Source organism: Leptopilina boulardi, unplaced genomic scaffold, assembly GCF_019393585.1.
Source record: "Leptopilina boulardi isolate dan_hultmark-lab unplaced genomic scaffold, ZJU_Lbou_2.1 LbouV2_38, whole genome shotgun sequence".
Classification (NCBI taxonomy): domain Eukaryota; kingdom Metazoa; phylum Arthropoda; class Insecta; order Hymenoptera; family Figitidae; genus Leptopilina; species Leptopilina boulardi.
In genome coordinates, this window is record NW_026137951.1 from 3,205,402 (window position 1) to 3,233,319 (window position 27,918).

Here is a 27,918-nt window from a genome sequence, read left to right on the forward strand (position 1 = left end):
ATCTAAGTGGTCGCAATTTTTCGCCTTTTGGCATTTTCCGGTTTGATCCGCTTAAACTCATTTTGAGGGTGGGGAAATGTAATTTTAAATGACTAACTGGTAATTGCGAACACTCGGAAATTAGCACTTCTGGAATCTGAGTGGTCGAAATTTTTTGACTGCTCGCATTTTCCGGTTTGACCTGCTTAAACTCATTTTCAGGGTGGTGGAATATTTATAATTTTTTTATTATTTATTTATATTTATTTTTATTTATTTATAATTTTAATTATCTAACCGGAAATTAACACTTTTGGAAACTGAGTGGTCGGAATTTTTCAACTATTCGCATTTTCCGGTTTGATCCGCTTAAACTCGTTTTCAGGGAGGGAAAATGTAATTTTAATTGTCTAACCGGAAATTCTGAACACTCGGAAATTAACACTTCTGGAATCTAAGTGGTCGCAATTTTTTGACTGTTCGCATTTTCCGGTTTGACCTGCTTAAACTCATTTTCAGGGTGGGGAAATGTAATTTTAATTGTCTAACCGAAATTTGCGAATACCCGGAAATTACCACTTCTGGAATCTAAGTGGTCGCAATTTTTTGACTGTTTGCATTTTCCGGTTTGACCTGCTTAAACTCATTTTCAGGGTGGTGGAATATAATTTTAATTATCTAACCGGAAATTCTGAACACTCGGAAATTAACTCTTTTGGAATCTGAGTGGTCGGAATTTTTCGACTGTTCCATTTTCCGGTTTGATCCGCTTAAATTCGTTTTCAGGGAGGGGAAATGTAATTTTAATTGTCTAACCGGAAATTGCGAACACTCAGAAATTAACTCTTTTGGAATCTGAATGGTCGGAATTTCTCGACTGTCCGCATTTTCCGGTTTAATCCGCTTAAACTCATTTTCAGGAAGGGGAAATGTAATTTTAATTGTCTTACCGAAATTTACGAATACTCGGAAATTACCACTTTTGGAATCTAAGTGGTCGCAATTTTTTGACTGTTCACATTTTCCGGTTTGACCTGCTTAAACTCATTTTCAGGGTGGGGGAATGTAATTTCAATTGTCTAACCGTAAATTGTGAACACTTGGAAATTAAAAATTTTGTAATCTGAGTGCTCGCAATTTTTCGACTAGCTTTTTCGAAAACTCGAAAAATACGAGTTCCGGAATCCGAGTACTCGCCTTTTTTTGAGTGCTCGATTTTTTTTAGTTAGACTAGCTTAAACTTATTTCTATAAAAGAAAAGTTTAGTGAGAAATGTCTACGTACTCTTTGTGAAAAGTTAGTAAAATTTTAACTAGACGTTGTAGAGTCTTTTATTGTGTTATAAACATCTAATAAATTAATACTATATTAAGTGAAAAAAAAAATTTATATGCGGTATTATTAAAAGAAGAGGTTATACAATTTCAAAAACCTATTCTTGGATAAACGTGACATAAATTGATTGCTTCTTTTTTTTACTTATATTATTCAAGTTTATTGAGTCAAAATAAAGTTCACTTTAGAAAATGTATTTTTTTAAAAAGTTTTATCTTTGGTATATATATCTTTTGCAAAAGTGTCTCTCTTGAGAGAAATCTTTCGACTCTTAACATTAAGAGTTCTGTAATTACAAGAAAAAAAAAAAGAAAAGAATTTTAAATACTTGCACCATAAGTTTTCCATTATTGAATTTAACTTATAAATTTATCTCTTATCTTCAATTTAACTTATTATTTGCTTATAATTAGGAATATAAAATTACAATTTATAGTTTAATTAGTAAACTTCAGCTTTTAGTTTACAATTTTTGAATTAAAAGAAACAAATTCGAAGAAAATAATTATTTATTATTTTTATATTGCTATTTATTCATATTATAATAATTTTATATTATATTATTTATATTTATTATTAAACTTATTTATTTAATAAAAATTTTCTGCGGTCTAAAAAATGATTCATTTTTAAAATAAAAAAAATTAATAATAAACAAAATATAATTATTTATAAAAAAAGTAAATCATTTTTTACAGAAAAGATAAAATCTTTTTCATGTCGAATGCAAATTTAATCTAAATAAATTCAAGAAAAAATAATAACACAGGCACACAAAAAATAAAATCAAAAAGTTAAAAAAATTTTGAATGCCACTGCGATAGTGTAATTCCATGTATTTTTTGTCGCTGAATCCGAATCCAAAGTCAGAATTGTTAGATTCGCTCAAATTTTTGAGATAATTGCAAAAAAACACAAGTAACAAAAAACTCAAAATACTCAAAATCAGTTTTTTGGAATTATCTTCAAAATTTGAGCCAATCTGTCAATTCTGACTTCGAATTCGGATTCAGCGTGAAAAAATACATGAAAATGCACTATCGTAATGTTTCAGCAAAAAAAATTATCTGTGCCCCTAATTCAGAATTTTTATCAGTTTTTGGCGATTTTAGCTCAAAGAAATTTTTTTTTGCCGAAACATTACGATAGTGCATTTTCATGTATTTTTTCACGCTGAATCCGAATTCGATGTCAGAATTGACAGATTGGCTCAAATTTTGAAGATAATTCCAAAAAACTGATTTTGAGTATTTTGAGTTTTTTGTTACTTGTGTTTTTTTGCAATTATCTCAAAAATTTGAGCGAATCTAACAATTCTGACTTTGGATTCGGATTCAGCGACAAAAAATACATGGAATTACACTATCGCAGTGGCATTCAAAAATTTTTTAACTTTTTGATTTTATTTTTCTTTCTGAGCAGTTTTTTGAGTTTATCTCAAAAATAAGAGCAAATCTGATAATTCTGACTTCGGATTCGGATTCAGCGTGAAAAAATACATGAAAATAGACTAGTGTAGTGTCTCGGCCAAACAACTTTTTATTTTTTGTGTGCCTGTGTAATACGTCATAGTGAATTATTTTTTCTTCTTCGCTTTTCTTTTTTTATTTATTTATTTATTTTTTTTTTGAGTAACAAGATTTAACAAAAATAAGTCGAGAGAAATGCACTTTTAAGTTGGAGGAAAATAAAATTAAAGGGTAAAAATTGTGCAAAAGCTTACAAATGAAAAAAATGAGGTTTTATAATAAATAATGTTTGTAAGGTGTAAAATTTTTCACACCAAGCAAAGAAAAACTTAAGACATCGTACAGCTTCTTTTATGACTCTTCTTTTGATAAATTGCGTCATTACATCTTGTACACATAGCACGAAAAACCACGATTTCCATTAAAAGTCTTGGAGATTTACTTTGTAATATTAAACTTGAACAGTAGAAATACTATTATGAATATAAGTTCACTTGTCTTAAGGAAATATAAGACTCAATTTGTTGTAAAATACTCTAATTTAAATTTTTATTCTTTATTTTTTAATTTTAAAAATTTATATTTTCAATTTAATATTTTCACAGACATTTTACATTATTTTTAATTTATTTTCAGTAGTATTAAATAGTTTCAGTCAGACAATTTTAATGGCTTAATTTTATTTTAAGTAGTTAAAGGGGGTTTTAATCAGGACATGTGCAATTTTTGTTTTTATTTGCGTTTCAGTAGTAGAAATCAGTTTCAGTCAGACATAATTTGTTTAATATGTTTTTAATTTTCTTTTCAGTATTAGAATTTAGTTTTAGTCAGACATGTATATTTTCTATTAATTTTTTTAAGTAGTGTAAAATAGTTTTAGTCAGACGTAAGTTTTTAAACATATTTTAATATCAGATCCTTGTTAATAAAAATTATTTCAATAAATAATTATCCTTTATTTTTAATATGAAAAATATTGTTAGATTTTTTTTTCTACTCTCGATGTTTGTTTTTATTTATTTTTTTTTGTTTGTTTTTTTTTTGTTTTAGAGTACATTTTCATGTAACTTTAGCGTAAAATTGAGAATTTGCGATTTAATTTGAAGTATACAGTTCAAGTATATACCTTTTATATTTTATATAATATACGGCAATATTTTATCAATTTTGATTTAATTTAAACCACTCGAATAAATGTAAAATGAAATATATATTTTCTTTTCACAATTGGAGTAATATTTTTTTATCCACTAAAAAATACTGGTTATTTTTAGTGAAATTTATTATAAAATTTTTTTTAACATTTGTTTTTTTGTATTTCCCATTTTTTTTAAATTATTGCATATAAAAATCATTAAATTTTCATTAATCTCTTTCTGTTTGCTTTTTTAAAAATAAAAAATAAATTTTTTCCAAATAAACAAACATTTTAATAAATTGTATTAAATACCAAAAACTATTATTTTATTATTGTTATTACTATTACTATTTTTACTATTTTAACTGTTATTACTATTACTATTATTATTATTATTATTTTATAATTTTTTCTATTGTTAGTTATATTTTATTAATTTATATACAATATTAATCAATTAAATAATATAAAAATTACATTGAAAAAAAAAAATTATTTGTTTCATATACTCAATTACTTGACTATCATTAAATAAATATTTACTTGAATCAAATAACACAGGCACACAAAAAATAAAAAGTTGTTTGGCCGAGACACTACACTAGTCTATTTTCATGTAATTTTTCACGCTGAATCCGAATCCGAAGTCAGAATTATCAGATTGGCTCTTATTTTTGAGATAAACTCAAAAAACTGCTCAGAAAGAAAAATAAAATCAAAAAGTTAAAAAATTTTTGAATGCCACTGCGATAGTGTAATTCCATGTATTTTTTGTCGCTGAATCCGAATCCAAAGTCAGAATTGTTAGATTCGCTCAAATTTTTGAGATAATTGCAAAAAAACACAAGTAACAAAAAACTCAAAATACTCAAAATCAGTTTTTTGGAATTATCTTCAAAATTTGAGCCAATCTGTCAATTCTGACATCGAATTCGGATTCAGCGTGAAAAAATACATGAAAATGCACTATCGTAATGTTTCGGCAAAAAAAAATTTCTTTGAGCTAAAATCGCCAAAAACTGATAAAAATTTTGAATTAGGGGCACAGATAATTTTTTTGCCGAAACACTACGATAGTGCATTTTCATGTATTTTTTCACGCTGAATCTGAATTCGAAGTCAGAATTGACAGATTGGCTCAAATTTTGAAGATAATTCCAAAAAACTGATTTTGAGTATTTTGAGTTTTTTGTTACTTGTGTTTTTTTGCAATTATCTCAAAAATTTGAGCGAATCTAACAATTCTGACTTTGGATTCGGATTCAGCGACAAAAAATACATGGAATTACACTATCGCAGTGGCATTCAAAAATTTTTTAACTTTTTGATTTTATTTTTCTTTCTGAGCAGTTTTTTGAGTTTATCTCAAAAGTAAGAGCCAATCTGATAATTCTGACTTCGGATTCGGATTCAGCGTGAAAAAATACATAAAAATAGACTAGTGTAGTGTCTCGGCCAAACAACTTTTTATTTTTTGTTTGCCTGTGTAATTTTTATTTGAATCAATTAATTTATTTCAAATAGACAAATTATTGTTTCAAATAAAATTTATTTAATTCAAATAAAAATTATTTGATTCAAGTAAATATATTTATTTAATAATAGTCATGAAATATTGAGTATTTGAATGAAATAAATTTTTGTTTTTCAGTACATATTTTGTAAAATATAAAAATAATATTTTTTTTGGTGGGGTGGGTTAAATTATTTTTTGTAAAATAAAAAACAAATTTTGTTTGGTAAAATTATATTTTTGAATAGATGGCAAAACTTATAACTATACATATATATATATAGTGTTTTGGAGAAAAGTAGAGTAAACTTTATTTTATTTCAGTGAAAACATGTAGCAAGTCATAACCGGTGACTTTGCCCAGTAGTAGTTTCATGGCTCGGCAAAAGTGGAAGAGAAGCGACATATCAACGACCTACACAAGTGCATTGTCTCGAGCATATGGTACGTGAAAGATAACGTATGTAACTTCACGACAACAAGGCCTTCTGCAAGTACGTCAACAGGGTTTGCCAGCAACTAGTGGTACTGCTGATCAGGTCCAGAGTTTTGTGAAAGAGAGTGAGGTGCCAACATACATACACATACATAAAACTAATATATATAGAGAGAGAGTGGACCAGATTCGTGCATAACCGTTGAGAGAATTTCATGTGAGAACAGAAATGGAATATACCTTTAGGAAGTGGAGAGAGAAAAGAGAAAGAGAGAGAGAGAGAGAGAGACCAATGCAGGGGGTTGGCATTGCATCCCCTCCGAAGTTTCACCCTATCATTCTCTCTCTCCTTCTCTCCACTCTTGTTGGCCTCCTACTCGTTTTCTCATCGGAGATCCGCAGCATCCACACACTATTCGGGACTTCAGTCGCCGTTGAGACCGCGACAGCGCCGCGACTCGAACCAATTATATACATATACCAATCAGTGATCACTGATTTCAAAAAAAGGAAAAAGGCCGGTCATTCTCTCTCTCTCTCTCAAAAGAAAAAAAAAAAAAAAAATCATTAATTATTATTTATAAATATAAAAATCTCCAAAGATTTATGAAAATATTTCTTCCCCCTCTCTATCTCTCTCAAATCAAAGAAAAAATTTATTTTCTTCTAAATTTTCTTATTTTTGCACAATAAATAAATTAAAAATTTACCAACAATATCAATTTGAATATTAAAAATTTTTTCCAAGGAAAAAAAAATCATTAAATGAGTAAAAAATAATTCAAACAAATAATATTTTAAAAAATCAAAGAAATAATATTTAAAAAAGTAATTCAAATAAATAATACTTTTAAAAAAATAAGAAAATAATCTTTTAAAAAAGCAAGGAAATAATACTTAAAAAAAAGGAAATAATATTTAAAAAAAAAAATCAAATAAATAAAAAAAAAATAAATCAAGAAAACAATATTTGAAAAAATAATTCAAACAAGTAATATTAAATAAAAAATAATATTAAATAACAAAAAATCCAAATTTTATTGAAAAAATATTATTTTCCCATTTAAGAAAACAGTTTCCGATTGCCCATTAGTTTTTTTTTGTTTTTCTTTTTCTTTTAAAAAAAAGCGAAAGTAATTGGAGATTTTTTCTTCCAATCCCAACCCCCTCAATCATCATCGTTATTATCAACCCATAAAATGAGAGTGTACCGAATTGTTTGAAATTTTACCGAGATATTGTGGGAGAAAAAATATAAAACGATCACAAAAAAATAAAATTATACAGAGAATAAAAAAAAAAAAATTACAAGTGAAAAGCACGTGGAAAATAAATCGTGAATTGTTGAACACAAAAAATTTGGTGAATTTTCGGTAGACACAAAAAATCGTGAGATCATCTAAATAATAAGAAAAATAAAAGGGGGGAGGGAGAAAATAGAAAAAAAAATTTTTTTTTTGAAAATTTGAAAACAAACGAATTTGAAAAGAAGAGGAAAGAAAATTTTTCTTCAAGATTGTCGTGTGTTGTTGTCGAAAAAAAGAAGCGACATCGGGCCCGGATGCTCGCAAGAACGAGACGCCGAAGACGCTGTCACGTTGGAAGGGAAAATATTTACAGCCGTCAACAAGTTTCTAACATCCCCTTTGATTAACAGAGTCAAAAACCTTATGGTGAGTTTTATCAATTTATTTATTTTTCAAATATATGTTAATTGAAATTAAAAAAAAAAATTAATTTTTAAAATTATATTTATAACTTTTCTAAACTTAGTTTTAAATAATATTTATAAAAAATTTTTATAAAAAATGAGTGAAAAAAATTTAATTAATTAATAAAATCAATTTAATTGATTTATATAAATAATATATGAAAAAAGGGAGAAAGGGAAAATTTAAATTTACACAATTATAACGAAACATTCCCTTAATCAACGTTCTCCTTTAACAAAGTGAATTTTTCTCTTTCACATAAAATTTCGTTCACATTGAAAAAAAAATTTATTTGATATAAATAATCCATTATTTTATATTCAAATGAATATTTACTTATCAAATAATTGTTATTGTAAATTATATTTTCTGTTTTCAAATGCAGAAAATAAAAATTTGTTCTAATAATAAATATATAAATAAATAAATAAATAAAAAAGTAAATAATAAATAAATAATATAATTATTAATATAATTATAAATAATAATTATTTTGAAATATTTATTAGTTTTTTAATTATTTGCCAAAAAAAATTTATTTCATTTTTTTTTATTAAAAATTTTTATTTAATTTCTCATTAAATTCTATAAGAAAGTTTGAAGGATGAAATTATTTTATGATTTTATATTTTGCTATTCTCTCAAGTAATTTATGTTTTGATATATATATAACTATTTTCATTGTATGATTCTTGTGCATTGTACACATATATATCATGTTTTGTATCCAACGTATAATTGTAGGCAATTATCTAGCAATGAGTGTTTGCACTCCATTATGTTTCTTCAAAGTGTCAACGCTGATAAATCCCTTATCCTCTCCTTCAGTAATTTGTCTGTGGAAAACTTTTCCTCTAGAGATCCTTTGCCAGAACACCAAAAGCAGATCTTTAGAAAAAAAAACTTTTCTGTTTACAGGAAAAATTACCATTTCTTTTTAATTTGCAAAAATTAACTAAATTGCCTTTTTTTTAAACACATCTTCTCTTTTTTCTTAGTTTAAAAATTTTTTATACTCTAAAAAGATATTTCTACATTATTTATAATTAAAAAAATAAATAAAAATAAAAAACTAAAAAAAAATTAAAAATATAATTTAAAAAAATAATAATTAAATTTAAATAAATTCAATTGATTCAAATATATTTTATGAAAAATGTCAAGTTCCATTTATAAATTGACAATATTTACCTGTGGTTTATTTTAAAATTCATTCAATCTAAATTTAAAAATTTGCTTTTATAGGTATATATATATATACACAAATTGAATTATTTTACCGCTGATAATAAAAAAAAAATGTGAGAAACATTTAACCAAAATGTAATAATTTTCGTTCTGTATTTGATAAAAATGAAAATATTTTTTAATTAGTGAATGAAATAATACATTTAAAAATTTCCAAAACAATCGGATTTTTACTTTGAAACAATATCATGTTACGTGTGCACTGTGTTTAAAAAACATATATCCAATTTCAGTGGATTTTTTTATTCTTTAAAAATAGTTCAATTTTTATACATTTTATATATATGCATTTTTTTATAAATATAAGGCAAGTATTTTTTTTGAAATAATTTTAATAGAACAATGTAAACTTTTTTCCTTGTTGCAAATATTACGTTATACAGTTAAGCAAAAAAAAAGGTATCAGTTTAATACAATGTTCATTTTAATTATTAAATATAATATCTATTTTTTTACCTTTATAGAATGAAATTTCAGTATAAAAGTGACCCAGATTTTAACATTGGTCTATAAAATAAATGAATACTTTGCATTTGTTTTTTATTATATACTATAGAATATATATATATATATATATAAAGTCGCCGTCTCAATTTTTCATTGTTTTATATAATTATATCTAATTAACTTTATTACATTGCATTAAATTAATTATAATAAAGTTCATTTAAAATTATTATTACCGAATGGGAACTAACCTTTATCATCACAAAGTTGATATATGTTATACAAAACTTTAACATTATATTTACACTATTAAATTATTTTAAAATGAATTATAATAATAATTATATTCAAAATGAAAATTTTGAAATAGAAAATTTTTTATCTAAAATAAAATAGAAAAATTAAATTATTTTAATGAAAAAATTATTTTATGACAGGTTCTTTGTAAATTTTTTCCTCTCAATGTAATTTCTACTATTTGTAATTCAACCGATGGAAATGAACTGGTTTCTTTCAATTATACATCAGCTAAAGAATTTAGAAAGTTATATCGTATGACAGAAAATGTATTCATAAATTTCACTTGGAAATTTTTATAAATTATTGCAAATTTCGATCAAATGGAAAAATATTAAAATACATAAACGAATTCAATTTAAAAAATTGGATTATTTTTTATCATTTATGGTACACTACAAAAAAAAAATTTATATTTGTTTCTAATAATCGATTAACTATATTATTAAAAAAAAATATTTACTCGAATCAAATGATTTTTGATGGAAATATATTTTGAACCAAGTAATAATTGTTTAAACCAATAATTTTTCAGTCAAATAATTTTTTATCTAATTAATTTTTCAACCAAATAATTATTGAACCAAATAATTTTTTAATCGATTAATTTTTTAATTAAATAATTTTTATACTAAACCATTTTTGGAACCAAATAAGTTTTGAACCGAATAATTATTTTTGAACCAAGTAATTGTTGAGCCAAATAATTTTTTAACTAATTAAATTTTCAACCAAATAATTTTTGAACTGAATAATTTTTTAATAAAATAATTTTTGAACCAAATAATTGTTGAACCAAGTAAATTTTGAACCAAATAATTTTTTAACTATAAAATAAGTTTGGAACCAAATAATTTTTGAACCAAATAATTGTTGAACCAAATAATTTTTTAACTTTAAAATAAGTTTGGAACCAAATAATTTTTGAACCAAGTAAATTTTGAACCAAATAATTGTTGAACCAAGTAAATTTTGAACCAAATAATTTTTGAACTATAAAATAAGTTTGGAACCAAATAATTTTTGAACCAAATAATTGTTAAACCAAATAAATTTTAAACCAAATAATTGTTGAACCAAGTAAATTTTGAACCAAATAATTTTTTAACTATAAAATAAGTTTGGAACCAAATAATTTTTGAACCAAATAATTGTTGAACCAAGTAAATTTTGAACCAAATAATTGTTGAACCAAATAAATTTTGAACCAAATAATTGTTGAACCAAGTAAATTTTGAACCATATAATTTTTGAACTATAAAATAAGTTTAGAACCAAATAATTTTTGAACCAAGTAAATTTTGAACCAAATAATTTTTTAACTATAAAATAAGTTTGGAACCAAATAATTTTTGAACCAAATAATTGTTGAACCAAGTAAATTTTGAACCAAATAATTGTTGAACCAAATAAATATTTTGAACAATGAATTTTCATTGTTTTTTTCTGATTTAACAATTTAAGTGACATAATGAGATTAAAATATAATTTTTATGAAGAAAATTGAAAAAAAAGAGAAATGAAATATAATATTTTGAATTGCCATTAGAAGAGCACGTATCCTTGCATCGAAGTCGCCGTAGCGCTCTATAGAGTATATTCCCAACAATATAGTATCTTTAGAGTAGGTGGTTTCAGATCGTTAATCGTATCAAAGCTTGCGGGCAATGGATATTAGCTGAATTGGATATAGAGGAAGAGGAGGCTTAACTAGAGGTGGCACTGCATATATTACCCTCTAAATTACCGTGTTCACTGAACCCCTTGCCAGAGTTCTCATAAGTGCAAGCATTTATCCATAGAAAGTCACATGATCTACGATCGTTCATGATCATCCGTCTAAGGATGGATTTTCCATTTTCCAACTTCCTCTCTATTCTTCTCCTTCTATATATATATATATATATATAAGCTGAAAAAAAAATTTATTTGATTCAAATAATTAATTATTCAATATAATAATAATTTACTAATAATTATTCAATAATAATAATTGTTATTCAATAATTCAAATAAATATTCATTATGACTAAATAATTTCTATTTCAATTAAATAAATTATATTTGAGTCAATAATTTCTGTACACTCAAAATTTGAGTTAATAAAAAGTTTAATTTTACTAATTACCAAATTACTAAATAGTAAATTTTTTATACTAATTCAGATTTAGAGAGTATTTAAAATAAATAACTTTGCAATAATAATTATTTGATAAAAATAATAATATTTTGATAATAATAAACATTTATATTTTTATAATATAGTTAAGTAACGGATTATTATTTGAATAAAATAATTTTTTTTCTTTTCTATATTTTATAAAATAATAAAACATTTTTCAATATATAAAATTCATTAATTAGCAATGTACGTTGTTATACATATGAAATCGAGATGGCAAAAATATTACCTTGATTTTACAACCTAATAAACCCTTTGATTGAATTTTACACTTCACTGGATAAACTGTAATTTTATTTTTTTGCACAACCTTATATATATACCCAGATAACACACGTACTAGTACGGTAGTAGTATAATACTAGTACGACGTACTAGACGTACTAGTACTGTACCAGCCATGTACCTTCGCACGGTACCAGGTACTGTACTAGTACGGCGTACCGGTATGCAATATCGGTAGAATACGAGTACTATACGAGTACGACGTACTGAAAACTTTTGTGACTTAGTATAACGTACTGTTATTGTACTGGTACAATACTAGTATGATGTACAATATAAAATATTATATACCCTCCCCTTTCTCTTCCCACAATAGTATTTTCATTATTTTCATTTATTATTCAAAAGAAAATCATTTTTTTTATTTACATCATATATGTAACTTGTATTCTCACTTATCTTAAAATATCTGGTGTTTTATATTATCAAATATTAATTGATTATTTCTTTACATTTAAACATTATTTCAAAAGAATTTTAAACTTGATGTTATAAATTGCTTTGAAAAACATATTATCACATCCTAACCTATAAATATGTTATATGTATAAGAAAAACTATAACGAAATAACACACAATTGAATTTAAAAATATATCAATATGATCAAGACCGAATTTATGAATTTTTCTCATTATAAATGTAAAAGATTTTCATGTTTTTCAATGAAATAACACCACGGCACCATGTCAAAGTAAAAGAATATAAATCTTATAAAGATCGATGATTTAATATAAATTTAATCTCGGATATTCAAGATAAGTACAGAAGCACAAGTTACAAACGTTAATACTCTTTTGCTGCATCATAAACCACTTTTTTCACCAACATTTATTGCACCGTTTTCAGTGACGCGTTCATATTTGACAATTGTCAAGAAAGTGAGGTTGGGTTGGCATTACCAGCAAAGACTCCCAGTACGACGTACCAGTATTATACTTGTATCGTACAAGTATGTTGTGCTTCTTATTTCAGAAGTACGACGTACTGGTATTGTACTAGTACTATACTTTTATCGAGTAATCATATTTTACAATTCTAACAGTACGACATACTTTTATTGTACTAGTACCGTACTGGTACGACATATATCATTATTTTGTACTTGTATAAAACTAGTATAATACTAGTACGCCGTACTCGTAAATAACGATTAGTACGCTTGGTTATCTGGGTATATATATTACCTTGAAAGTTTTAAACAAAATTATTGAGAATTTTCATATGGTTTCCGGAATAGAGAAATAATGTTAGATATAAAATTTTTTAATTTTCAAAAAAAAAAATTAATAATTAAAAAAAAATTCCTGTAAGAATTTTATGATGAAGGAATTTTTTTTTTCAATTTATCTCTCTCAGGAAGAATTTAATTTTAACTCTTTAAAAAATGAATTCTTGACGAAATTACTTATACTCTGATTATATAGTTAATTTTATTCTTGAAATAATTATATAATTTTTGTACTATTTTTTTTCTTTTCTTCTTTCATAAAGAATAATTAAAAAATTTTTGTCACTTAGCTGTGAGATATTTTTTTTTACATAAACACAAGGTGTGACAAAACAAAGAAATGAAAAGTTTTTCTTTTTTTTTTTTTTTTGTTAGGATGGGCAGAATTATTTTTGAGTATGCAAACGCCTTCCAGCTTACTTTAAATGGTCCATCGGCTCAGTGCAGTTGAAAAAGCTTTTGTCCAACAGTATTTCTCTCTTTAAAAAAAAAAAAAAAAAAAATCTCACAAAAATGTGCGCTAACAAATAGAACATTAGGGATCTGTTACGCATGAGAAATGAATTTTTTTTCAGTTTCTTTAAATGCAAAATTTTAACCGTATATAATTAAATTAACAACGGATAAAGTGTGTCTATTAATTTATTTTTATATCGAAAGAATATTTTAACAATATTTAAAATATTTAATTTAATATTTTTATACTTGATATATTTTTAATTTATTAAATATTTATTATTTTCGATCTTTTTATTTAGTACCTACATTTTTTGTGTTTATTTTTTTCTTTTTTTAGTAAATGAAATATTCTACCCTTAATTTTATAAATGAAAAGAAATTTTTTTGCAAAATAAATATTCATTTATTAAAAAAGAAACAATAAATTTATTCTACTTATTAAAATTTTTAAATTAAAAGAAATAAATTTATTCCTACTTTGAATGAAAATAAAAAAAAATATATATTTTTTAAAACATGATTTATTCTTGTAAAAGAAAAATGTATATGAATGAACAAAAACTATATTTTAAAAGTTTAATCAAATTTATTTTTAACAACCAACAGCAATTCTTTCTAAAAGTTAATGAAGCAGCTTGCAATATGAGTTTTTCCCAAGCTTATATAATAAAACTGTTGCTTTTTATGTTTTTACGAATGATGACTCAAACATGTGGTCATATTTTGTATTTTATTTCACTGCACAATTCAAATAACAGTAAAACAAAATAAAAATTCTTTTTTTTTATCTTGTAACTACAAAAGAAAATTCTTCAAGAGAAATTTTTTTTTTACAACATTTTAAGACTGAAAATTTGATAAAAAAAAAATTGTAAAATAATTTTTTTGTAATATTTTTGATAAAAAAAAAATTCCAATGATATGAAAAAGTCGTAAGATAAAACTAAATTTTATTCAATGAAGTGAAATGAATAATTTATAAAATTTTCAATAAAAGTGTAAAATGAAAGAATTCAAAATTCATTCATAATTTACTGATAGTATGTGATTATATAGAAGTTATAAATATAGGTATAGCATATATATAGCAAGTCATTTTGTGAAAAGTTCAAATCATCATAATTCTCATAAAATTCACTATGATGTTCCTCATAATTTCATCACTTTTCCACGGTAGGAAAATATCTTCTCTCCTTATCCATTATATTATGTGATTCCACGCAATAGCAGTTTTCTGATTCAGCACTTTCTTTTTGTTCCCATTTTCTCATTAACCTCATTTGCTAAATGAAACTACACTTTTTATTCAAAAAAAATAACGATTTATTTTTCCATAATGAAATTTATTATATACGGCAATCTCAAATATTTTTGCGACTATGTTTACAATAAGAAATCATTTGATTGAAGAAGGGGTTTTTTTTTAATGAAGTAATTAATTATATCATCTTTTGCAAATATAATTGAAATTTTAAATAAATAATAATTATTTTTACTGAATATAATTATTTTGAAATTAGATTTTTTAATAGCATTAAAAAAATGGTTATTAAAAAATTGAATGTTTAACTTGAAAATTTTTTTTAAATTATTTCCAATTTTTCATATTCTAAAAAATATTAAATATACTAATAATAGTAAATAAATTTTATTATTTTCATGATTGAAAATGATTGTAACATCTGCTTTTTATTACCTGTAAAGATTTTCCAATATTTATGGCGATATTATCACAATAATTTTTCGTACTAAATTATTGATTTTTCTTTGAATATTTTTATTTTTAATTTATTATTTATCGAATCAGTAGAAAAAGACAATTATAGTTTTAGTCACACCAGATTTTTCTAGTTTTCTTGAAAGTAGATTTGGTTTTATTGAAATCAGTAGTACAAGTTAGTTTTAGTCAGACTTAGAAATTTGTAGAAATTTATTTTGAGTAGTAAATTTAGTTTTAGTCAGACAGATGTTTTCGAATATATAAAAATTTTTTATTCAGTAGTAACAATCAATTTTCAGTCAGACTTATATTATTCCTTTTTATTCGAAATCAGTAGTGTAAGTCAGTTTTAGTCAGACACATTTTCTTTTCTTTTTTTTACATTTTTTCTCCCTTTCAGTATTTCTAAATATTTCCATATATTTTTCTTTTTTTCTATTTATTTCCATAATAAAAATAAGAATTTTTTCCTCTATTTCTGTAGTAAATAAAAATTCCAGACATTATTTTTGCAAAATTTTTTTGGAATTCTATTTTCACTATAATAATAATTATAGTTTCTAAATTAATATTTATTTATTATTTTTCAAATAATACTGTATATCAGTAGTAGTAATGAATTTTAGTCAGACATTCAACCTTTTTTTTGAGAGGGGGGGAAATTTGATTTCCCTGTAAATAGTTTTATTTGGACAAGCCAATGAATTTAATTAATTTTCACTTATTTTCGTATGACATTGCAATAAAATAAATTCGAGTCACTATACATGATTCATTCAGAAATTTTGTTTTTAAAGACAAAAGAAAATTTAATCAAAACAGTATCTAGTTCATTTGTAATGTATTGTACTAGACGCAATAATAGGGTGTGAGTAATTGTGAAACAAGTAATATAAGGGATGAAAAATGTGATATCATCGTCGCTATAATAGATTGTCCAACATAAAGTAAATTCATGAAAAATACTTATATGTTTTTCCTACAAACTATTGTATAAGAATAATAGTGATAATAAAAAAAAAAAATGTGAACACAAGTACAAAGCTAAAATCTATTTTGTGGGGCATCGCTGGTCGTTTTGTTAGGTTTCGAGATATACATATATATATATATATATATATATATATATATATATATATAAATTTCTACTTCAGTTATTTCACATTTGAGATACGATTTGCGTAACGTTCTGAAAATATGTTGACTGTTAATACCCACAAATAATCTTATTTCTCAGCATGTTTCTCATATTTTCCTGTATACAATTTTCACACCTCTTAAAACATTTACAAAACCAATATTAGACAATATATTGTAAATATAAATATAATATATATATATATAATAAAATAATACAAACAAATATAATAATTAAATAAAATATAATAATAAATAATAAAAATTTAATAAATTATAAAATTTTAATTAAAATATAATAATAAACATTTTTTTTAACACAAATAAATAATAATTTTAAATTTAATTAATTTCACAAATAGGAAAGTCACTGTCGATAAGTGCCCTGACCTTATTTCCAGTAGATTTTAAGGTGTACACATTTATCCCGGATTATAGCCAGAAGTGTTAGTCAACCTTGAGATTCTAGCGCAACAAATTTGGCGAGATAACTAGACGAAAGTGCATCGTCCCGCAAATGCAATCGATAGATTTCTCATTTCCCGTGTGTCATAAAATAAACAAAAAAAAAAAATTGACTAATTTTTGGATAACAAATATTTTACAAAAAATTATTTTACAAATAAAAAAAAGTATAAAATAAAAAATATTTAAAAAATTAAAAAAAAATGTTTTTTTTTAATATTAATGAAAAAAAAATTTTGTTCAATTACTTTAACGTTATTGCATGGAGAAAATCAATTGCGAGTGACAGAGAGAGAGAGAGAGAGTGAGTGAGATGAATTTTGCTTTATTAGCAATCCATTCTAGAGATTATCTACAATGATTAACCACAATTTCGATTTAGCAACATACGCAAAAGGACATTGTGGTTAATTCATTGTTTCTAAAGGACAATAGGATGCAATGACCAGTTTTGATCAAAATTTTCAATCAAAAATTTTAATTCCATTAGAATTTATTGTATGTAAATAGTAAAAAGTGCAAATAAGTAAAGCAAATCAATGTTAAGTCAGACATTTTTTTTTATTTATTTATTTTTAGTATCAGTGGTAAAAGTGTGTTTTAGTCAGACTATAAAGTTTTGTAAATTTGGTTTTCAGTAGTAAAAACAGTTTTAGTAAGACAGAATCATGTGTGAAAATTTTATATTTAGTGGTAATAGTCAATTTTTAGTCAGACTTATATTTTTTTCGTTTCTTTAGAATCAGTAGTGTAAGTCAGTTTTAGTCACACGAAATTTTTCTAGTTTTCTTGTAAGTAGATTTACTTTTATTGAAATCAGTAGTACAAGTCAGTTTTTGTCAGACTAGATTTTTCCAGTTTCCTTGTAACTAGATTTCGTTTCACTAAATTCAGTAGTACAAGTTAATTTTAGTTAGACCAAATTTTATTAGTTTCATTGTATATAGATTGCGCTTTATTAAAATCAGTAGTATAAGTCACTTTTAGTAAGACCATTTTTTTAAAATTTTTTCACTAGAAAGGAATTATTATAGTCAGAAAATACTGTACAAATTTTTCCCATTTTATTGTCAGTAAATAATAAAACTGTAAGTCAGTAGTACAAAACAATTTTATGTCAGACAGACTAAATATTTATTTGAAGTAAATAATTTTTATTCAAACTAAATAAACTATTTTCCAATTAATAATTTTTGTTACTTGCCACAAATATACCATTATTAATAACAATTAATTTTAATTGTAAATTAATTAAGTACCTAATAACTAATTTTTTTGTTATTTTACTTTTATTATAATTTTTTTTAAATATTTAAATTAATTTTTAAAAAATTATTAATTAATTTAAATTCTAAAAAATTACAATAAAAAATAAAATAAAATTTTATCTTTACAAATGACAAAAAAATTTATTTTAAGAATTAAAATTTTTCAATAATTCAGTTTTTTTATTTTTACTTGAAAGTATTTGACTATTTATTTAGGATTCACGGAAGTTTTGAAGCAAAGAAAAAAAAATTCTCTAAAAGGGAGCACTTATATATATGAAAGGAGGAGGAAAGCACTTGACGTCAGGATTCTAAGCATATATATATATATATTTACATATATACCTTGATGTCCATTGACTTCATGAAATATGTATCGCTTCACGTGTTGAGAATAATTAATTGTTCATGATCATTCATGAGAGATAAACAACCCTATCAGACAAGATATAGGTATATATATATATACTTATCGATCTCTCAAGTGATGAACAATTCACGAGTTCATATATCGTGCGCCTATTTTCCACACCCACCCTCATCAAAATCACGTTTCACTAAATATAAATATAATCATTTAAGATAATCAAAAAGCTTTCCTTAAAGATTTCATAATCTTACATTTATTATTAATATTAATTATTATAAAATTATTACAATTATTAATTTTTAACAATAAATTTTTTTTTCGTAAACAAATTTTTTTTTTAACTATATTAAAAAAATTATTCCATCGAATTAAAAACTTTTACAGCATTATATGTATATATATATATATATATATATATATATATATATATATATGAAAGGAGAAAAAAACTCTTGATATATCTATATACGTTAAATAAATTTCCTTAGCAGAAAATTGGTTTCTAAATTCAATTAAATCTTACAAATACGTTTTCCCTGTGTCTTCCTTCTTTAATACAGTTCTAATTGAACAAAATGGATTTTCAATACTACTTGAGCGAAACTTCATTAAATCAATGTAACTCTTGTTATCACTCGTTTTGTGTTAAAAAAAATTAGCTATTTCAAAAAAAAAATAGACGAAAAAAAGAGAAATTTAATAAAACTAGAACCAATTCATCATCAAAATTATTAATTAGTTTCAATATTGTTAATTATAGTCTCGTGATAACTTTTCACGTAAATTTCAATTCGCACGCATATACATATATATATATATATATATATATATATATATAAAAGTTCAATATACAAAGAGTTAAGGTTGCATAATTAAATATCAATAAAGGCGAACAAACTTCTGCTCTTTCATTTTGAAACTGCGATATATCTATATATTGTAAGTTTGGAAAATTCATGAAACTCTTAAGTGAAACTTAGATCAAAGGATGAATAGAGAGATGGTCAAGTAAAAGCATTTACGATCTAGAATATTATATAAAGTTTATCGTGGATATATCGATTTTATCTCTCTCTCTCTCTCTCTCTTTCTCTTTCACTAGTTGGAAAAAAAATATATGTCAATAACTTTCTACGACATTGCGCTCTTTAGTGAGTCGACCAGAGGATATTTGAAATCGGAAATACCTTACGCGATACTTTATAATACTCTGTAGAGAAATATTTATTAAACATTTCTACTTTGAAACCTTTGAACTCTCTCTCTCTCTTTCTATATATATATATATACATATATACGAATTGAAACAAATAGTACCTAGTACATAACTTGTTTGAGTAATGTGATAACAGTTTTGTATGAAAATTGTCCTAAAACTTTATGCAATTCATAAACCCTTGTTTGTCCTTCTGTTTCCGATTATTCGTTCATATATTATATGTACATAGAAAGTGTAATTTTATCACGTTCTGAATAATAATGATGATAATAATAATAATAATAATAATAATAATAATAATAATAATAATAATAATAATAATAATAATAATAATAATAATAATAATAATAATAATAGTAATAATAATAGTAATAATAATTACGATAATAATGATAATAATAATAGTAATACTAATAGTAATAATAATAATGATAATAATAATGATAATAATGATAATGATAATAATAATGATAATAATGATAATGATAATAATAATATCACTGAACAATATGTATTTCAATTTGAATTAATTCGAAATGAAATTTTAGTTTACAAAAGAATTAAAAAATTTTTTACTAGAATCAGTAGTACAAGTCACTTTAAGTCGGACTAATTTTTGTTATTTTTTTTAAGTAGAAGATAATTATTGTAGTCAAATTCTTCTTATTTTATTGTCTATATAAATAGTAAAACTTTAAGTAAGTAGCACAAATCAATTTTATGTCAGACAGGATTTTTTATATTCTTGTAATTTTTGTATCAGTGGTAAAAGTTTGTTTTAGTCAGACTTTTTTTAAATGCGTGTGAATTAAATTTCAGTAGTGGAAAAAGTTTTAGTCAGACAAAATCTTTCTAATGAAGGAAAATTTTAGATACAGTAGTAAGAATCAATTTTTAATCAGACTTATAATTTTTCTCTTTATTTGAATCAGTTGTACAAGTCAGTTTTAGTCATATCAAATTTTGTTAGTTTCCTTGCAAATAAATTTTGAATCAGTAGTACAAGGCACGTGTAGTCAGGAAAAATTTTTTTAGTTTTCTTGTAAATAAATTTTGTTTCATTGGGATCGGTAGTACAAGGCACTTTTAGTCAGACAAGGTTTTTCTAATTTCCTTGTACACAGGAAAAATAAAGTGTTATTTTACTCTAAATCTGGGTGAAATATTATGGGTTTTAGCATTATGGAGAAAATTACCCGCAACAAAAATAACACCAGCTTTTTTCTGTGTAAGTAGATTTTGTTTCATTAAATTCAGTAGCACAAGGCAGTTTTAGTCAGATGATATTTTTTTTAGTTTTCTTGTAAATAAATTTCGATTCATTGGAATCAGTAGTACAAGTCGATTGTAGTCAGACCAACTTTTTAGAGTTTCCTTTAAGTAGAAAAGGATTATTATAGTCAGACAAAACTTTTTAAAATTCTAATGATTTTATTGTTTGTAAATAGTAAAAAATACAAGTAAGTAGTGCAAATTAAATTTAGTCAGACAGTTTTCTATTATTGTACCTATTTTTCCGTATCAGTAGTAAAAGACTGTTTTAGCCAGAGTAGAAATTTAGTTTCAGTAGTAAAAACAGTTTTAGTCAGACAGATTTTTTCTAATATATAAAATTTTTAGATTCAGTAGTAATAGTCAATTTTCAGTCAGACTTATATTATTTCGTTTCTTCGAAATGAGTAGTGTAAGTCAGTTTTAGTCAGACATAATGTCTTTTCTTTTTTTCACATTTTTTCTCAATTTCAGTATTTCTAAATATTTCCATATATTTTTATTCCCTTTTTTATTTATTTCCATAATAAAAATAAGAATTTTTTCCTCTATTTCTGTAGTAAAAAAAAGTTTTAGACATAATTTTTGCAAAATTTTTTGGAATTCTATTTTCAGTATAATAATAATCAGACTTTCTAAACTAATATTTATTTATAATTATAAAAAAAACTCAATATTTGTAGTAGAAATTAGTTTTAGTCAGACATTCAATCTTTTTTTGGGAAATTTGATTTTTTTTTATTGATTTTTTTTCTATAGTAATTTAATTTTAGAATATAAAAAAAAAATTACTGAAATTATCAGAATTAGAAAAAAAAATTTTAACCAAAAAGTAAAACGGCTTAAAATTTTTTTTTTTTTTTATAAAATAAACATTCCGGAAGCAAATGAATAAATTGAATTATAAATAGAAGCAGACTATCACGTGACTTTAGTCTATATGAAAAGTCAATAATGAAGGTTAGTCTACATGTTCGCATGTTGTTAATCGATAATTGATATTCAGTATGTCGACAATTGTGCGCTTTACTTACCTCGCATTTAATCACGTTAACTCTTTTCGAAAAAAAAAAAAATAAATAAAAACGAAAAATAAAAAAAGTAATTGGGTTAAAATATGAAATATAAATTAAAAAATTATTTTTTCCTCGTTACTAATTTTTATATAATTATATTATTCAGTGTAAAGTATTTATTTATATAAATTAATTAAAAATAATTACTTAAAAAGAATTAATCAATAAAAAGTAGATAATCCTTTTTTTTTGTTAAATTATATTACAAATACACTGAAATTGAAAATACCAAGTTGATAGTAAATTATTGTACATTATTTAAATGTTAATCGAATGTTAATTATACATGAACATGAAATAATTAATATTATTCGATTATCATATTTTAATATAACATTCAAAATGACTTTAAATTAATTAAAATTTAATTATTCAATTTTGTTTATACATAATAATTATATATCGATGATTTTCAATAAAATTTACATTGGAAAATGATTCCAATGATTTTAATTATAAATAAATAAATCGAGTGGTATTTATTGCATACATTGATTTCTCATTATTTTTCGCGGAAGTAAAATTTATTGACATTATTGGAAAATAATAGAAATTTATTTATCGACTAAATTTTCTCTCAATTATAATTACTTTCATAGAAAAGTGAAAAAAAAAATCTTTGCCTGAATATTTCATCTTCCGACGAAAGATTATAATAGAACTTTTATTCGAGATTTCAATAAAAAATATTTCACATAAAAAAAGAATATATATCCCCTTATTATTTCGAGAAGAATTTAAAATATTTTCAAACTAAAGTTTCACAAGTGGGACATTGAAAAATTATAAAATTCTGTAATGTATAGAATATTTGTTAAATTTATTTTTTTTACCATTTAATGTAATTATTATTTTAATATATATATATATATATATAAATATATACAAATATTAAATATAGTGACACATGGTCAAAATGGGAAATTACATTATTTACGGTTAGTGGACATTATAATTGAAATTTAATTTATACATTAATTATTATAAAATTAAATTAATTCCATGAGAATGTAGGCAATTTTCCATATATTGTAGTTTGGGAAAAAAATTTTTTTTTTTTCCCCCGCTGAAATATTCAATTTATCACATATTATATATAACGGTAAAATTGCTGTTTATATTGTTTAAGAGTCGATATATTTATGAGATGCGCGCGAGAGAATTTCATCGGACTATGAAAACTTGAAGGGTATATATATATATATACAGTATAGACTGGCTACTGCTACTATAATGTTTAGTTGAGCGCGATCCAACCGCAGTCAATACTCTGTTAAATAGACTAAGTGCACCATTATAATTAACATCATCGTAATAAACTGTACGTCATCTGTCGTGTGTATTTCTATCTAGAAATTCAATGAATGGAAACTGAGGGTGAAATGGGTCGTTCAAACATTGACATTTTATCCTTAGAATCACCAAATATTGACTTAACGTTGGTGAGTGTATTGTTTTTTTTTAAATCCAAAAAAAAAATTTAATCAACAACCCCCCCTTTTTTTAGAAAATTAAAAAAATTAATTATTAAAAGAAAATTAAATGTAAATTATTTGTTTATTTAAAATTTCATTAAAAATAATTGCAATTTAATAATTTTTAGAATCTGTTTTAATTAGAATATTTTAATTATTAGCGAATTTTTTTGTTCGATTTTTCTTATTAATTAGATCGTAATAGTTGATTGATCTCCATATGATTTAATATTATTAACTGTAATTAAATTTACAATTGTAATTTAATATTTCAATTATAATTTAACTAATATAATTTTAATTCAATTATAAAAATTTAATTTTAATATGATTCTAATTTAATATACAATTGTAATTTAATTATTATAATTGTAATTTAATTGCTAATTATAATTTAACTATTATAATTGTAATTTATTTATAATAATTTAATTTTTAATACTAATTTTATTATTATTTAATTTACAATTGTATTATAATTAATATAATTGTAATTCAATTTGTAATTGAAATTTAATTATTTTCAATTATAATTTAATTATTATAGTTATTATTTAATTTTCAATTCTAATTTAACTATTATAATTATTATTATTATTTTTAATACTAATTTTGATTGTAATTTAATTTACAGTTGCAACTTAATTTTTATTTCTAATTTAATTCTAATTTGATTTACAATTTTAATTTAATTTTCAATTGTAATTTAATATTGAATTATAATTGAAATTCAATTATTAGAATTTAATTTTTAATTATAATTGAATTGTTTTAATTAAATTATTTTAATTAAATTCCTTAATAAAAATTTGAATAATTACACTTTTAACATCAGAAGAGAAAAAAAAAATTTGTAAAATTCTAGAAAAAAAAATAATTTATTCGCAAATTTGATTTATTCATCATCGCAGCATCTTATAATTTCTCCTTGAACTAACATTGTAGTTTCGAGAATATTTATATTTAAAACGCGTGCAGGTGTGCATTTGTCTTTAATTCTTTACACGTTCGTTTCATAACCATTCACCATGAATGCAAACTTCTCTTTTTCATATTTTTCCATTCAAAGTGAGAAAAAAAAGAACTAGGTAAAAATAGCTATATAGAGAGAAATAGAGTGTTTCGGGAAAAAAAAAAAATTTGCATTTCTTTTCTCTCTGTATATATTAAGAAAGAGTCGAAACTTTTGTATAACAATATTATTTTACTTTAAAAAATTTTTGTTAAAACGAATATATATTTCTTTTGTGAATTAGAGAGAGAATATTTGTAATTTATTTTATACATTTAGAAATGAAACAAAATTATAAACGTTAAGTGCTTCTAGAGATTGTGTGTTTGTATAATTAGAGGGAAAACTTAATTGATATAAAAGAATTTAAATAATTCTAGATTTTGTACCTTATGGAATATATATATATATGACAAAACAAGTTTAATTTGTGTAAAACGTTAACTAGACAACTGAGAATACTTCATTCCATTTGCACTGGGTCAAACTTAAATTGAAATAATCTGAATAAAATGCTCCCATATGACCTGTAAAACGCGCGACAATACTATATATATATATGATCAACTCCGATTTAATTATAAAATTCCAAAAATCTTTTTCAAATTTTTCTTTTTTATTTAAAAAAAATAAAATTTTTTAATTTCTATTTTTTATAATTTGGAAATTTTTATAAAAAATTTATAAATTCTAAATTTCTTCGTGTATAAATATATTTATCATAAACATATATATATTTATATTCCAAATATCGTAAATATAAAAATTTTTATATAAAAATATTTCTAATCTATTTTTTTTTCTTTTTTTTTTGTGTGTGTCTGTGTGAGACACGGCAATCACAATAAAACATTCCAAGTTTAAATCCAGTTGTAAATTCTTGTTTACACACGCATTGCAAATAGATATAGGGAAATGTTTTTATTTCTCGTGTGTCGATTGTTGGTCACCATTTCTGATTTGCAATACGTGATTATTCAAAAATATACTTTCTTTCACATTTACTTTTGTTTAAAAAAAAAAAAAATAAATAAATAAAATAAAGATTAAAGATCTTTTTCGAAAAAAAAGATAACGTGACGAATTTATTGTAAATTACAAATTTTATGGTAAATTTATGCATTTTACACATTATATCTCTAAAAACGATAAACGTGACTTGTAGGAATATTTCTTATCCCTGCGAGATAATACAAAAAAAAGAAACGTCTTCAACATGTATTATTTAATTTTCCAAACCATTTCAATATTAACTATTTTCACATATATTTGTTATGATAAATATTCTTAGTAACAAATTTCTCTATTTTTAAACAATTAATAAATGATGATAAATATAAATTTCTAAAAAAAAATATAAAAATATATTAAATTACAATAAATAAATAAATAATGAGTTTTTATATAATAATAATAATAATAATAATAATAATAATAATAATGATAATATAATAAATTATATAATATTATAATAATAAATAAATTTATAATTAATAAATTAATTATCAAAAAATTAATTTATTTATAATTTTTATTGTGATAAAATTAATCATATAGTTGGTAATAAATTTGAATCATAAAATTTAAAAAAAAAAGAAGTAAAAAAATGATTTATGAAAAATAAAAAAATTTTGTCATGCATGTTGATGCACTTAATGCTAAATCTCAGCACTTTTTTTTTTTTGTTTTTGAGTACCCTTGGTATGTCTCTGACGGTGAAAAGTATTTAGGAAGTCAAATGAGATAGTGCGCCCATACACATTTTATGTAAATTATTCTCTTACGATGCACCATCCGGTATTAGATTTTCCTGTATTAATATTATTGCAAAAATATAACACGAAAATGCTGAGTCATTGAATTGATATATATATATATATATATATATATATATATTCTCAGTTGACTGATTTTCATGCGATTTTATGTTTCTCCCATGAATTCAAATTTAATATTTTACATAAGCAAGTGAAATACAATAATAACATGCGTTCGGGAAGATTATATAAAAGAAACATATTTTTTCAAAAAAAAAAAAAAAAGAAAAAAAAGAAAGCTATTTTTTTCCTTCACTTGCGTAATGAAAATCGGTGTTATATTTTTTTATTAATTTTATTATTTTATTATTAATTTTATTTTTCATTATTTTTATTAATTTTATTTTTTTATTAATTTTTTATAAATACATTATTTAATTACATCTTTTCGTTAAAATTTATTTATTTTTAAAAAAATTTAAATGAGCACAATAAAAATAGAAAAAAAGGCAATATTGAAGTAAAGGCTTCTTCTTTTTTTTTAATAAAAATTTCGAATGATTGCGATTAAACGGGGAGTAAAAAGGAGTGTACACATGTATATAACGAAGAGTAACGAACCGCATCGAATCGTGTGGCGAAATAGCAAATTAGAATGCAAGAGGAGTTATTCCTGCCAGAGGAAAGTTTAAAGGTGCATGATCCAAAAAAATATGACATGACACGAATTTCTACACACACTCATATATATATATATATATATATATATATATATATATATATATATTGAAAATGGTAAAGCTTCTTCTGCGGTAAAAACGGAAAAAAGAGACTTGCGGTAATAAATGATGATGAAAATTTATTTACGTTTTTAACGAAAAAAAAAAATAAAAATTATATATTTCTATTGCGCAATTGAAATATATAAAATTCCGAAAAGTGACGTGAACATTACAGATGAATAGTTAACGAAACGTGTACATTTTACAAAGAAGGAAGTATATCTAATTTTTTAATATTTAAACATTCTTACAACCTTGTTTGACTTTTTATATTTATATAAAAAATATTTATTTATTTATTTTTTACTTTAAAATTTTTGACAATTTAAATAATTTATAAGAATTATATATTAATAATAATTAAAAATTGTTTATAATTTATTTTTTTTATTTTTTTAAATTGTTATAGTTTATATAATTTATAAAAATTAAAAAATTATATAATATTCGAAATTATCTTTATTATACCTGCGTCCCGAGTTGTTGGTATGTTTACAAAGTACAAACAATACTTTAGGACCAAAGGTCATAAACAATTGAAAATCCAAAATAAAATTCATTCAGTTATTATTTGACCTTGTTCGGGAGTAACTTAGCTTAAAATTAAAATTTTTGATTTAAAAAACCTAAATACCT

At 23.0% G+C, this 27,918-nt stretch overlaps 1 protein-coding gene across 3 annotated transcripts in view; it reads left to right on the forward strand.

The window, feature by feature from the left end:
- The first annotated feature begins 6,275 nt into the window (after nucleotides 1–6,275).
- The window catches only part of LOC127288015 (uncharacterized), a 95,550-nt gene continuing 73,907 nt past the window's right edge, over nucleotides 6,276–27,918 (forward strand). For 2 of the 3 annotated variants that reach the window (XM_051315201.1, XM_051315198.1), the window contains exon 1: nucleotides 23,486–23,698. In XM_051315201.1, the coding sequence (XP_051171158.1) occupies nucleotides 23,621–23,698 (78 nt within the window). In that variant the 5' untranslated portion in view covers nucleotides 23,486–23,620. Of the gene's footprint in view, nucleotides 7,544–23,485; nucleotides 23,699–27,918 lie in introns of those variants that run through there. The other variant, XM_051315200.1, reaches the window with a different exon arrangement.